We start from the raw sequence: 15458 nt of genomic DNA on the forward strand, positions 1-15458 counted from the left end.
GAAGGAGAATATTTAAAAGGATTTGTAGCAAGCTGGTTGCCAAATAGTGGCTCCAGCAGGGAAATAAATGAGCATTTGGGACCATTGTGTAGCACGGGGCTGTAGCTGTTCCTGCACAGACTTGTGCATCCAATGCATGAACAAATGGGTGGCTTGAGTACGGGCACATGGGCACTTGGTTTAGTTCAACTGACTTGTGAAACTTGGTTGCTATAAGTCATTCACATCTGGAGATCCCTGGGCGTGATGGGGTGGGTGAATGGCCAGTGAAAAACAAACTGGGAAAAATGACCTGTACGTATGTTTTGTCAAGAGTTTTTTGGGAGCTGCTGGGGAAATAACCTGTGTTGCTGCTGCCACAGGTGAAACGGGAGACTCTGCAGGCTACAAAGTATGTGGAGCTTCTGCTTGTGGCTGATTATGCAGAGGTAAGAAACGGGATCATGTTTATGCCAACTGAGCACGGGGCCCAGAGTAAGCATCCCACCTGCAGCATCTCCTGGGGCGGGGAGGACAGCTGGAGTTCAACAGGTTTCTTCTTGCCATCTCAATGGTCCTACCCCCACCAGCAGACAGGGAAGCTGTTTCTTTGTCGCTTTTGTCCTACCAGCCATGTCCCCTCTGCCACCACCATCAGCCACTGTTGGCCAGGGGAGAGATGCAGGCTGTGATATGGATGAAGGACTAGGGTTGGAGGTCAGTTCTGGCCTCCCAAGGTACCATGGTCAGCCCTAGTTATTGATGGGAGAGACTGCCTTCAGCCTCGGGTGACTTGTGGGTCTCCAGGAATGACATGCTTCTGACTCTGCAGTACACTTAATCTCTAGAGAAGATAACCATGATTATCCTCTGCTCTGAGCTGGTAGCAGATGTATAAATAGACATTTTTAAGGCTCCAGATCATAGAATAGGGCTGGAAGAGACCCAGTGAAGTGAGCAATCCCTCCCCCATCCCCAGCCTGGATAGCACGCCAGATGTACTTACTGACAGTGCAAACCATGCAGTGTTTCGCCAGTCGGTTAATCTCCAGCACAGACAGGAGTCAGGCTGGTCCTATTCATAATTCACAACTTGAAACTCCAGTAGAGAAAGCCACGTAGTGCTCTGGGCTGTAATTTATTCTGAACAAAACTAAAGAGGCAGAACCTATTTTGGTTTCTCTATTAGGCAGCAGAATACCAGGAAAACTATGAGGAAACACATCATACCCAGAAAGTGGCATATGTTGTTCACCAGTTCATTAGCCACGCTGGGGTAAACACCCTCGCAGTGTCGTTGTTAACTGCTCTTACTTTACTGTCTCTCTCACTAGAAGAAGTCCCAGGTTTTGTGGTCTGTTAAACAACAATTGAAACTTTTTGCAACTTTAATTCCTTGAATCAAACAGTTTGCTAAAATTAACTCGTTAATTGCCAGGTGGTTTAAGTAGGCAAATTCGTTGGATAAGTGAGATGCATCCCCCATTCATTGGATGAGTGAGATATGATGAGCGCTGCAGTAGCCTTGACCTCAGACATGAAGTCATGTTACCATATATTTCACCTGACAAATTTGTCAGTTCTTTGTCAGCCCCTGGATTTGGGAGCTCTGATAAGTTTGGTTGCTCCACTGAGTTGCTACCACTGTTTGAGTAACATCCCTGCCATGGGACGCCAGGGATGAATTCTGAATATACATGTACAGGTGGGCTTACAGGCAGCTGTACAGTAAAAGAAGGCTTTTGGGGTTCACCTGAGAGTTACTTTCTTATTCCCAGAGTAATGTGACTTGTTTTAACACAGTTCTTTCTAGTGGCCTTTGCGCTAACATCCATTTTTTCAGTTTCAGAAGCATCACTTCAACATTGAAGCAACAAGGCTTAAATTAGTGGAGGCTGCTAATTACGTAGATAAGGTGAGATTGGGTGTGCCTGAACTGAGAAAAGCAAAGTCCAAATCTTGAATTATTAGAATTAATTGTGACAGCGGAAGACTGCCTTCTCAGGAGGAAGAATAATGTTTCGACAGTTCTCCCCGGTGACTTGGGGAGTGTAGAGCATCTGACAAACAATTCTGTTGTTGGACATCAGGGATGGGGTAGGGGAATCTCCATTCCTTACCTTGGAGCCAGCATGAGCATCTCTGAATTTTAATACATCTCTGTAGTAACAGTGTTACCTAAATACTGGTTTTTGACAAGGGACTAAGGTTTTCACTTTAGATTGTAGAAATCTTGCAAGTAGAGCTGGAAGGAACCTTCAGAGGTCATCCTTGCACATGGTACCCAGTGCTGCTGAAGGAAATGTCACAGCTGTTCAGATCTACTCCCTTCATGTTCCCCTTCTCCCCTTAAACTTCCACCACTCCCTTCACCCTGCTGCCCATGAAGACTTGTCCTGTTTGTACTTGACATGAGCAGTGGATTATTTCCTTCCTCTTTTCAGGAATTTTGACATATCTAAAGATAAACATATCTAAAGATAAACATGATCTCAGTCTCCAGTCCTTGTTTCTCTAGATTATCTATTTGTTATTCATTTAAAGATGAAAGTTCAGCATCTCTAGTTAATCAAAGTTAGGTTAGTGGGTGGTGCACATTTCTCTCTGCAGAACTGTGGCACTAAGTTGCAATGTGTTTCCAGAGTGAGCATCTTCTCTGGACATGTGTACTTGTAGTAGCACTTAGCAGGGTTTATATTCAAGATTTAAAGCACAGTAAAATAGATTAATGGTGCTCATTTTGTCATGTTTTTTCCTTCCTGTATCTTAGTTTTACAGATCCCTGAATATCCGGATTGCCTTAGTGGGGCTGGAGATCTGGAGTAATTGGAATAAATGCGATGTAACTGAGAACCCCTACTCCACCCTGAAGTCCTTTCTGGCCTGGAGTAGCAAGGAGCGGGTGCGCAGGAAACATGATAATGCCCAACTAATCACGTAAGTTTATTACTCCTGAAATAACCTGTTTCTGACAAATGGTTTGGGTGGGTGGGAAATCAGTATGTAAGATTATATCATTCTAAGATTCAGAGTAGCAGATTGATGTAGCGGCCACTCAGCCAGCATTAAGCTCTGGCAGCCAGAGCACAACCAGTCTAAGGAAAGTGAAGGTCCCAGGCTATGCAGCAGTCTCAATACACATGCATCAAAGTGCATCAGCTGAAGGGTGTGTGTATCACAAGCAGCTGCACATGATCTATCACAGCTATATGTACAATTTCAAGAAAATCTGAACCATAAGCAAGACCTGTAAAGGGGAGCTAAGCCCTTTGCAGAAGGCATTCATTCCTAACTCATCCTGCCGAGACACAGGGGATACGATGCTGGGAGCTAGCTGATTGTCTGTGACTCATCCTACTGATCTCATTAGGGCCAGTAGCTATGGCCAGCAATGCAGATGTCACTGGAAGAAAAATTTGCAGCAACTCCTAGACCTCCTTATCTCTCCCATGGTAATTCATCCACCAGTAAATAGTGGTGAGTCAGAGGAGAAACCTGTAGGACTGAAATGCGGAGATGCAATGCCTTTTCCCTTGTTTTGTTTGTTTGTTTTTTCCCTTTAACATTACTGTATTTCACCTTCACCTAGTCATGTCCTGAGCACCATTTCCAAGGCTCCCGTTTCAGATATGCTGGCTGGGACGGTGCAGAATTCCAGCTCACCAGGCAGGAGATGAGCATGGCTGCACCTCAAAGGTGTTACCTAGTACTCTGTCAAGTCCCTGAATCCCAAGCTGATGAATAGCAGGCTTAGGGTGAATTAAGTATTCAAAACAGTATGTAATTAAGGATCCAGAAATAGTCTTTTCTGTGCTTGTTGCAAAGCTCAGGGGGAGCCTTTTTTGACACCAGACCATTTTAAAAAATAAGATTGACCGATTGGCCCATAAATAAAATAGTCCAAGAAAAATAAGTCTTTAGGCTTTGTGGCTCTGCTATAATGTCCTGTACTTGAAGATACTACTGAAGAAAATGTATTCACCTGACACTGTGTATATGTATAAAGCTGTGGACTGTAGGATGCATTTCTCTGTCTTGCCTTCTCAAGTGCCTCAGTGCCATTTCATGGTCTTTCTGGGTTGATTTTAGGGGTGTGCCCTTCCAAGGTACTACAGTAGGCTTGGCTCCTGTGATGGCTATGTGCTCTGATTACCAGTCAGGAGGAGTGAACATGGTAAGTAATTGCTAAAGCCTAATAAGATGTTTCTTGCCAGCAGTGAATACAAAGGAGAGATGCCTCCTAAAGCCCAGAAAGAAAATATGTCCTGTGAAAGCTTCTAATTCACCTGCTCATAGGCAGGAAGATGTTTTCAGTAGATGTTTTCTACATGTAGTAATGAGAAGTGCTGCTTACCCCATTAACTCCGAGGTGCACAGGACAGGCACAGGTAAAATGCTGATGCGCCTCTTTGACCTTGCACAGGATCACTCTGATAATGCCATTGGTGTTGCTGCTACTATTGCCCATGAGATGGGACACAATTTTGGCATGAATCATGATTCAGCTGGCTGCTGTACGACCCCTGCAGAAGATGGAGGCTGCATCATGGCTTCTGCAACGGGGTGAGTTCGTCTTACAGGATCTTATGGAGAAATGCAAAGGGTTTTGTTACAAGAGCCTTGGTGGAGTAAGAGCTAGAAATGCAGACTGAAGGTGGGTCTGTTGCTGCCTGTTGGAGCCAGTGTGTTTATAGAGAAAATACTGCTGGGAAAACCCTGACTTGTGGATCAGTAGCAATTTGCTAAATTCCCATGAACTTATTCCTGCATGGGATTGGCTTTAGGTAATGGAGGGACCTTGCAGCATTTAGAAGTGGAGCTCTAAACTGTGGTAAAAAGGAAAATTTTCCTATCTTCTGTCCTAAGAGACTGTCACAGGACCCCTCTAACCCCTCATTTCCGAGTTTGTGCTTCCCACTGTGTCCTACCACATGATCCATCACCCCAAATCAAGTTCAATGCATATACACACACATCCTTCTGCAAAACCTGGACTGTCTATTGCCAACAAGTACAGAGAAAAAAGGGGTGACCAGAACATGTGTGACCTTGGCACGTAGAGGTTTAGGTGGTTTTCACTTCACACAAGATGCGTAGATAGATAATTGATAGGGTTTCTAAAGCATCTCGTGCAAAAGCTAATGTGCATTATAATGTGGTAATGAGAGGAAAAAGGATTGCCTCAGGAAAGAACTGATTTTTATTAAAAGGCATAGCAATAGGGCTATATTTCTAAGTCAGAAGACATGAAAACAGATTGACTGCATGTTGTCTTAAGAATACTGCTTAGTTTCAGTGAACCACAGAAAGCCTGTGTTTAAAAGGGAAAAAATAGCTGGCTTTGAGAGAGAGGGGAAGCGAGAGTGACTCTGGAAACCCACAGGGATTCCAGAGCTTATTTTGGATGAGGAACCACAACAGCTTCTATATTTCAGTCACGTAAAAATGTCAGACGAACCCATTCATTTAAAGCCACATTCCCTGTTTCCTCAAGGCTTCCTTCTTGGGGTTTAGCAGGTTTTAACAGAATTTTCCCCATAGATATCTTCTTTTACGTGCATGATTTCCTCCAAATAAGGAAAAACATTTAGGTGAGAAGTGAAAACATAATGGCATGCAAGTAGAACATGAACACACACATGCACGGTCATATATAGAGTGTATCTGGCATTGTAGCAACAGAAAATAATAATTCATGTTAACAAAATATATGCACATCATTCGCAATGAGGCAGTAGATAGGAAAAAGAAAATACTATTTTTAGCAGTTAGATTTACAAGCAGTTATTCACAGTCTGAGTGCTGGATTGTCAGGCTTGTTCAAGCAGTTAGGAATAAGCCACAGCTTCAGTACTGAGCAGGTAAGGACAGCCATACTTGTCAGCTATCAAAGTTGAATCTAACTCAACATGTTTTGTTTCAATAAAGTTTATTTTTTAAGGCCATTATGTTATATAGACAGTCTTGCAGTGCAATTTCACCTTATCTTCAAATATAATCCAGATGGATCTGATTTTGAACAGGCACACAAAATCATGATCTTCTTTAGCACAGTTTCATAGACTTCAGAGGGACCTGTGTCCTCTGGCACTTGTCAGGATTTGCATGTGCTCATTTTTGGTTTTCTAAACCATTTCCCAGATCTGTTATGATGTTTTTCTACACTGTCCATATTCAGGCACCCATTCCCCAAGGTGTTCAACCAGTGCAATAGAAAAGAGCTGGAGAAGTATCTGCAGTCTGGTGGAGGGATGTGTCTCTCCAATATGCCGGATACCAAAAAAATGTATGGTGGGAAGAAATGTGGAAATGGCTACTTGGAAGAGGGGGAGGAGTGTGACTGTGGAGAGGTGGAGGTAACAATTGTTCAGATCCAACCGTTTGGGGTTTAGTGGGACACAAAGATTTTATTATGTATTTGGCAAATACAGTTATGTGATATGTAAACAGCTTTTGTTTGTGCAGGAGATATGCACACCTTCCCTGTATGTAACTGTAGACTCAATGCAAATCAAGGTTGTAAAGTATCATGGCTAACGAAACTCACAGTGCGTAGGACAATGCATCCCAGAACTCATGGCTGAATGGATCTGATGAAAACTTCATTTTAAAAAGAAAAAAAAAAGTGATCTTAAATGTTGCAGTTTCATATGTAAGTTCTCTTTACCTATGGCTCTGTTCCTGATAAGGATGGGGCTTCTCTTAGCACCGCATCTCACTTCTCCAAATCCATACTTTGACTAATGGGACAAAAGGGAGCTGGAGCTGGCAGCCCAGACTCATCAGGTGTATCGTATCCACTCAGTACAACAGAGGAGACGATTATGCAGTACTGTAATTCAGCACATGCTGGGTATCATGAACATATTGTGGAGGGAAGGCTGTTACTTTGTTTGCTTGTAATTCATCATGTACAAGAACAGATTAGCGTCAGCTTCGCGCTTTGATGCTCTGGCATATTCTTGTCTTGAACATCTGCCTTGTAAACTCTGCTGCATCTCACTGTTTTTCAGGAATGCAATAACCCCTGCTGTGACGCCAGCACCTGCTCCCTGAAGTTGGGTGCTGAATGTGCCCATGGCAGCTGCTGTCATCAGTGCAAGGTGGGATCCCTGAGTTTTCCTAAGAGAGGAGAGGGAATAATGGTGGTAGAGGTGTGAGGCTGAAAAATGGAGGAGAAATGGGAGCAAACACAGCCAGACATGGAGTTCAGCTCCTCACCTGCAAGCAACATGATCTGATTTTTAAGTACAACAGCTACAAGTGCAATCAGACTAGTGAGGTCCTTTCTTCTAGCTAATTTGATTGACTCCTGTGATAAATTAAGATGAGCTGTGAATGCCGCTGCAATGGAGTCACACTGCGTCTCTTAAAACACTTAGGGATAGGATGAATCAGAATGAATATTTCTCTCCTTTGGCTCTAGAAGACATCTAGACAGAGCTCTTAGAGCCAACACTTCCTCCGGGGATTAGGTTGGATGCTATCTTTGCTCTAAATCCTCTTTTCTGGGATGCAGTTGAATTCCTTTAGCCCAGGTGCTTGATGAAGAAACGCCAGCAAAGAGGATTGTATGCATGTGACCACTACAATTTTAAAACTCAGCTTTCCTTATAGAGGCTAGTTAAAATGTGTTTCTGATTTTTGAGCCAAAGAGCTCAAGCTTTGACAACAAATTATCTCAAAAATTAACATAGACAAACATTTCTCTTAAGCTCATTTTCATGTTTGCACATTGACTGTGTGCTCTTACTGACCTATCCTGAGCACGTGGAAAATAATTTTGCAGAAATCCACCTGGACTCACTCTTTTCACAAGAGACTTGGAAAACCCTCCTAGATTGTAACTGTGTATGCCCTCCATGTCCATGGTGAACAGGGCAAGAATGAACTGGGTAAACTCATAAGCATGGGACACAAAAGTTACGCATTAGGAAAACATCTCCAACAGAAATGACAGGCCAGCACTGAAACAAACTTGCCGAGCAGGGAAGGTTTTGAGAATAGATTACACAAACATCTGTCAGAAATGGTTTAGGTAAATCTGATCCTACCCTAGGGTAGAGGGAGATGGATCGGTGTCCCCTTGAGATCTGGCAGCCTTCTTTTCTGTGCATGATCTCATTGCTACCTAGAGAAGTGACCCAGTCAGTAATTTGATTCTACACAGCTCAGCCAGTTAAATGAAGTTACAGAGTCATTTGGATCACTGCTCACCTCAGAAAACCCAAGACAAGGTGGATGAAGAGACGCATGCAAGATTTTTTCTTATCTACAGGGAGACTTTGTGCAGACACGAAACTACAAAGGAGCCAAGCAATAATTCCGTTCTTTTCCCTTTGTATCTTTTTAGCTGATGTCTCCGGGAACTCTCTGCAGGGAAAGCTCAGGACTCTGTGACCTCCCAGAATACTGCACTGGCGAGACACCGTTTTGCCCCCCCAACTCTTACCAAATCGATGGGGCTTCCTGTGACGGAGGGAAGGCCTATTGCTACAGTGGCATGTGTCTCACATATAAAGACCAGTGTGTGCAGCTGTGGGGGCCTGGTAAGGACACTACTCGCAGCGAAATACATTGTCCTTTGAACAGGCAATATTGTATGGCATCCTACTATTATTCACCCTGTGTATCACAGAATCACAGTAGTACCTTCCATACCCTTTATCAGTGGCAAAGTCTGAGGAGCCTTTTCTCTTGCCTTGCTCACTTGGAGGAGGCAGCAAAAATTTCCCATGTGCAAACTATCCCAGAAAAAGAAAATTGAGTGTTTGGCATGGGGTGAGATGGGCTGCCAGGCTCCACAGGAATCAGCCACATGAGTCTCTTCCATGCAGGAGCAAGGCCAGCACCAGACTCCTGCTTCGAGAAGGTTAATGCCGCTGGAGACATCTACGGGAACTGTGGGAAGGATATCTACGGCAACTACAGGAAATGTGAGATGAGGTAGAAAGCAGAGTGGCAGCCAAGAGTTGCTTGTTGGAGAAGATGTTTTTATATGTTACAGAGTTATGGGCCAGTAGATAAAACTGATCTATGCTTTGGTTTCACTCCCTTCCTCTGCCTCCTGGGAAACCAGCTGCATCCTCATCAGACTTAGAGCACTTAACGACTGCAGCTTTAAATTTACCATTTTCCCTGCCTTTTGCATTTTAAAACATCTAGTAGCTATTTTTTCAAAGCAACAGAAGAGAGGATTTTCAAATCTGTAAGTTAAATGTAGCTTTTTAACTGAGACAAAAACGTCTTATCTGTGATTTTGCTGAGGCTGGCCTACCCATGGGGACAGTGAAATGGTACCATCAGTACCCATCCGGCACTGTTGCTTGGGTTAGCTCTTGGGAGGTGCTTGCTCTTTTGCCATTGAAGAATGACTCAACACTCCTGCTTTAATTTACATGTAGAACTGATGCCTGCAAAACATTCAGCAAGCCAGAAATAATCACTTTAGCCTTTCCTTTGAAATCAGAGATGCTAAATGTGGGAAGATCCAGTGCCAGAGCTCTGCTTCTAAACCCCTGCAGTCCAATGCGGTGGCCATAGACACAACTATCCACATGCAGAGGACACAGCTGAGGTGCCGAGGGACCCATGTGTACAGATCGGAGAGTGAAGAAAAGGAGATGCTGGATCCTGGCTTGGTGTTGACAGGAACAAAATGTGGGAGTCATCATGTAGGTACAGTCCTGCCTGTAATGGCTTGGGGGAGGTTCAGGGTATCACTTTTCCATCTGGAAAGTGCTTTGTGATTGTCAAGGCATTCATTTCTTATGTCTAATGCCTTTCTAGGAGACTTTGATAGAAAAATAATTTCTTAGAGGCTTCTGAGAAGCAATGGAAGAATACACACCAAAGGCCATACCTTAAGTCTTTGCCAGTTAAAGTTCAGGGCCAGTGCTAAATCTGGGATTCACTGGTTGGTTGAGGTTGTCTTGCTTAGAGGTGAGACACACAATTAGAAATCAAGATACCTGAGAGCTCCTTCAGAGACTTGCCACATGGGCATGACCAAGCTATCAGGTTCTGAGCTCCCACTCCTCTCTCTCTGATACACGTTAGCTGGGATTTAGGGTAATGATTAAATATTTGCTTGGGAACCAGGTTAACTTCATGGCCTGTTGTTCTGCCCAGGGTATTACTTGTATTGCCAAGGTGTCTGGAACCCTGCGAGTCACAAAATAACGCAAAGCAGCGATATGGTACATAACCCAAAGAGCTAACGCAGAGTTTTTGGATGCTTTCTCTGCAGGTTTGCTTTGAGGGACGCTGCCAGAACACATCCATCATCTTTGAGTCTGAAGGCTGTAGCAAAAAGTGCCATGGGCATGGAGTAGGTGTCTTCCTTTACATCTCCATTTCATACTGAAGCAGGATGGGCTGCCATTCATCTGTGGATGGTTGTTCAGCTCAGTTCTGATGCCATGCTTACATTCACTCCAGACGTCTGCTTCTTGGTTATTAATCTGCACATTCCTTTCATGCTTGACGCATTTTCTGGTCTGTGAGTGTCCCTTTGACATAGGATTTAAGGCGGTCCACAGGAGTGATATGAATTTCAATGAATGGAAAACAAGAAGGGGTAATGTTACAGAAATATCTTCTGGGCCCAGTTTAGATTGAATAAAAAAAAATCAGACTTACTGAAGGAAAAGCATAGTAAAAAGTCATGTTTAGAATAGTTTATCCCAAACTGTGCTCTGCTGTGCCCTCAGGGGATGGAAAGAAAAGGCTGGTGAGAATTTTCTACACCTTTTGCTGACGTTTCTGGCACAGAACATCAACATCTCTCAATCCTTATGGTCCAGTTAGGCAATGGAGAGGAGCAATTCAACACAGCAGTGTGCAGCAGTGTGTGTCTCCCTGAGCAGCCTGGGGCGCCCCATGATGTACCTGACAAGGAGAGGGACTCACCCCATTCTTTCATTCCCAGTCTGCTTCATTTCTTACGATCCATGAAGCTGTAGGAAGTGATTGTCAGCTACTCCACAGAATCAAATTAAATGCTACAATTAGCACAGGACATCCCTAATCAGGGGCTGCCTAGACTAGAAAACAAATAGCAATGGGACAAGCAATAAACCTAAACAATAAGGAATCTTGATTGGATGGAAGGGAAGACTCCTGTCCTTTGGTTTAGAGATAAGAACAAGAGAAATGTATTTCTAAATGCTGCTTTTCTGCTGAATCCAGGTTAGTGGTACTTCAGCTGAAGAACCCTTGTCTTTTGGAGAAAGGGAGAATTTCTGAGGAAATAAAAGACATTTTCACTCTGAAAAGAAAATGTTTCCAGGCATTTAACTCTTATAGGCGTGTAGTGTTTTATCCATCAAGGGCTTAATTGTTTTTAGCTTGCAGATTCTTTAGGAGCTGACATTAAAGTCTCTGAGTCTTCCCGCTCCAGGTCTGCAATAACAACAAGAACTGCCACTGTGACCAGGGGTGGGCACCCCCATTTTGCAACAAGCAGGGAAGTGGAGGAAGCTTGGACAGTGGTCCCCCTATGCCCGAAGGTCAGTGGGACCAACTCTACTATGGTGGCACTGCAGAAGGACTTGAGTTAGATTGGGAGCAGAGAGTTTTCCATTTAACTAACTCTACTTTCTTGCTGTCAGGCCCTTCGGCGGTCGTGATAACTCTTGCAGTCCTGGCTCCCATTCTCCTTCTCATTGGAATCCTGGTTTTATTCTATTACCTGAAATGCTGGAATAAATTTGCCATCTGTTCCCTAAAGAAGACCCCTCAGTTCAGGTAAATTTTCAGTGCTGTGCCTTGCCTGCTCGTCTCCACCCCATTCCAGTGTCAGGACAGAAGAGAAATTGCAGAGGCTGTGAGGAATTCAACTAGATGGGTTTGTTGGTATAACCAGTATTTGCTTCTCATTTTTTTACTTCAGTTAAAATATAACGGAAAATACAACGAAGAAAAAGGAGAGAACTTATCAAGGAAATAACAGTTACTCTTTTCTTCCTCTCAGTGTCAGTGACACCTCTGGAAACGGGCATGCAAACCCTGCCTTCAAGTTGAAAACCCCTCAGGAGCAGAGGAAGGTAGGGGCAAGGTCACCTTCCACCTCCCTGGGGAGAGATGCTGCTGCCCTAAGATGTGGGATGTGGTTCCCTCTCAGTGCAATTAGGGAGTGATTTTGTCAAAGGGTGGGAAAAACAGACATCACCCATGGCTGAAAGTCAGCAGGAGCTGAATGTACTATCTATTTCTAGTGATTTCCTTAGAAGCAGGAGCTGGGATTTGATCAGGCGTGTGTGGCCTCTTGTCTCTCCTGATAGATCATCTTCTGTCCCATCCCCCTCTCAAAACTGTAGAAATTGCAAACCCTGGGTTTATTTGAAAGCATCACTTAAAATCCTAATGCCTGAGTTACTCTGTTCTCTCGGTTCCCATTTCTGCCTCATGATCCCAAGTTGTACCAGTTTATCTAATTAATGCCTACTAGACATATACAACACATACTGGTGTTGCAGGCAATATTTTCTACTTATGTGGCTCATAGACCTCATGTAGATCCTCAAAAGTGTAGCAGAGAGAAAAAAGGTGGTTTGAAGTGGAAATATGTAACTCCGGGGATTTGTGGGTCTTCTGCACAGGTGATTGGCTTCCCTGGAATCCCATCAAAACCTCCTCCCCAGCAAGCTCCAGGACTCCAAATAACCACACAGCAGCCATCCACCTCTTCCACTGGGTACAGCGCGGGGCAGCCCGCTGGGCCAACGCAGCCGGTGCCTACAAAGGATGTTGCCCGACGGACACCCCCAAGCAGGCCAGCACCTCCTGCTCCCAAACCCCCCGTCTCTCAGGTATGGAGTTGTGCCGCTGTCCTGCAGATGCAGTTTGCTGAGAAGTTTGTTCTGAGTGAAGCTGATGAAGCCTCTCTAACTCTGGTGGGGGCGTAGGAGTTACCGTGCTCACTGGTGCATGCTCCATCTCACAGGATGATTACCGTTGGTGCTCCTTGCTTTGTAGTGTAGCTGGTAATGACCACGCTGGGCACTAACATGCACAATTACTGTTAATTGTCCCCTGGTACCTCTGACCTGAACCTGAAGTCAGGTATCTTGGATCACAAAGCAGCATTCACTTTACCAAGGTAACCTAAACATTTTTTAGCTGAAAATCAAATAGATAATTTGCCAGGAATGAAAGGACTGTACAGATTTTTCCCTAAGCAAGTCTAGCATAGCTCCTTTTACCATTTGCACGTATCTTATCTCCCAGAAACAAGTCCTTCTCAGATTACCGGTCAGTGATAAGTCTGAGGGTCAGTACTGAGTACAGGATCCCCATTCCTTGGGATGATCCCCCAGGTATCTTGCACTTGGCCATTCCTGGACTACAGCCTTGGGAGTCTCAGACAAATTTTAATGTGGAGCAGAAACGGGACCTTTAGTATGTTGCATAGGAAATGTTAGACTTAACCCAGACTGACCCCATCTTATGTGAGCATCCTAGCCATGAGGTTATTTTGAGGGTTATAAGGAAAGGGTATTGATTTACTTTTTTTCTGGCAATTTTGTTCTAAGCTTAGTACAGACCCTACACTCTTATGGAAAAGATGGCAAATCAGTCAGACTGACTTAAGCCCATTTTACCAAAATACTTCCCTGCTAGCTTTAATTAGGTTAGGGCCAGCAAAGACGCAAAGAGCTCAGTTACAGAGGATAGCAGGAGCTGGCTCCCAGGCAGTCTCTCTCTCTCTGAAGGATATAGAGCAAAACAAACCCAAAATATTTTAGTGAATGGGATTTGTTTCTAGCTCCATTGTTCCTGTGAACAGCCGGCACTTCAGCAGGAAAGAAAACTAAAACAAAAGCAGGAAGCTGACTGTAGTCAATAAGGAATAGGTATCCTTCCCAGCTGGTTGTTGACAAGTTCCCCACAATCTCCATTGTGTTCCCTCCCCAATGCATCCAGTCTCTTTATCTCACTCAGACCTACTAGATGGAACACTTTTCCTAGGATTTCCAAAAGAAACCTTGCCATTTCTGGGTTGGAGAAGAGCCACGAGATGGGAAGAAGGGAAAGAATTCATTTCACTGTTTGCTAGTGTCAGTGTCCTTCCTAGACGTTTGCAGTATCTGCCAGATTTTCTCTCCTGCTATTCCTAAAAGAGTTCTTTGGACCTAGCGATCAGTGGGATTTAGTCTGCCTTGTCCTTCCTGCAGTCACAGGGCAAGGTCCTTGGAGAGCAATAGATCCCCAAGCATCGGCTGATGCAGCCATCGAGCATCGTATTTATGCATAGTCTAAGGAGACTGCAGGGCTTTTGGGTGCCCTCCAAGTTGTGGCTGCAGCTGTGTTTATTAAATCAACACCTGTAAGCCAGTGACTTAGCACAGAGGCTAAGCAGCAGCAGGCAGTTTTTGTGTGGGTAACTTCTCCCTAGGGGCGTGCTTTACAGTGAAATTCATTAAACAAATGGAAAATATAATGCTCTGAGTATCCTATTAGGGACAGCTGTGCGCACAAACAAAGTAATAACTGATGGTAGGTGGGTGCAGGGCTGCGTGTGCTTGTATGAGCACATATATACATGTACATAGGGCTCACAGATACTGTATAGGCAATCATATAGTGAGTGTATGTGTGTGAGGCTTGCATCAATAATGTGGCTAATTAAAAGGCTCTGGAACATAGCTTACCTGTTACTTGCAAAAGTCAAGGCTTAAAACTTCTGGGTCCTCTAGTAGCCAGAATATGTCATACTTTCAGGCCGCAGCTCCATTTAGGAGGCAGAGCAAAGTAACTGTTACCCTGTTTAATTGTCTTCAGTTTGAAGCCAGCTGCCCAGCAGCCTAAGGCCATCCAGTCTTCATGAAACTTGACAGGTGAAAAACTTGTACATGTTGAAAACCACTAATCACCTGCATAATACAATAAGCCATCGTGGCAGCCACCTGCGTTCCCTCCTTGCTTCAGAGATGGAGAGGTCTTTGCAAGCATGGTTTAACCTGTGTCCCTTCAGTCCTTTGTCTCAGGCAGGGATGCTACAGCAGGCTGAGTTGTGATGGGAACTCCTGCCCAGTCTGTAAGTTTTCTCCTGTTTTTCATCATGCAGCCATTAGATTGTAATATCCCTGGGGTTAACTCCAAACCAGAGACCTCGAGGTGGGCAGCTGCATACCCAGTCTGCTGTCTCAGACCTACAAAAAGGAAAAAACCCAAGAGGTCCGAAGGACCTGTGGCCATACCCAGAAGTTCAGGCCATGTAAAGTGAATGCAAATATTCTCTCTGTTTTCAGGCTGGGCATATGTCCAGGCTGAGAGTTCAAAATTATTTTTTTCTTGCATAGGATATTTCTAGGCCCCGGCCACCTCAAAGAGCTTTGCCAGCTAATCCCATCCCAGCCAGACCCAGAGCCTGGCCAGGGAACAGCCCGGCCATCTCACTGCCTCCTGCACACACCAGAACCCCAGGACGGCTCCAGCCTGCGGCAGAGGTAGGCACCGAGTGCTGCGGTGGGAAG

General features: G+C 44.5%; 1 protein-coding gene across 1 annotated transcript in view; it reads left to right on the forward strand.

Annotated features, from left to right (window-relative positions):
* ADAM19 (ADAM metallopeptidase domain 19) overlaps nt 1–15458 on the forward strand; it is a 36319-nt gene that overhangs the window by 17633 nt on the left and 3228 nt on the right. The window contains exons 7-22 of the mRNA XM_074883646.1: nt 363–428; nt 1823–1894; nt 2750–2916; nt 4069–4153; nt 4403–4542; nt 6158–6335; nt 6993–7082; nt 8333–8528; nt 8817–8925; nt 9449–9653; nt 10229–10309; nt 11381–11489; nt 11592–11727; nt 11954–12026; nt 12582–12791; nt 15285–15431. Coding sequence (XP_074739747.1) covers nt 363–428; nt 1823–1894; nt 2750–2916; nt 4069–4153; nt 4403–4542; nt 6158–6335; nt 6993–7082; nt 8333–8528; nt 8817–8925; nt 9449–9653; nt 10229–10309; nt 11381–11489; nt 11592–11727; nt 11954–12026; nt 12582–12791; nt 15285–15431 — 2064 coding nt within the window. The remainder of the gene's footprint in view (nt 1–362; nt 429–1822; nt 1895–2749; nt 2917–4068; nt 4154–4402; nt 4543–6157; nt 6336–6992; nt 7083–8332; nt 8529–8816; nt 8926–9448; nt 9654–10228; nt 10310–11380; nt 11490–11591; nt 11728–11953; nt 12027–12581; nt 12792–15284; nt 15432–15458) is intronic.

The sequence above is a fragment of the Strix uralensis genome, chromosome 14, assembly GCF_047716275.1.
Source record: "Strix uralensis isolate ZFMK-TIS-50842 chromosome 14, bStrUra1, whole genome shotgun sequence".
NCBI classification, from domain to species: Eukaryota; Metazoa; Chordata; class Aves; order Strigiformes; family Strigidae; genus Strix; species Strix uralensis.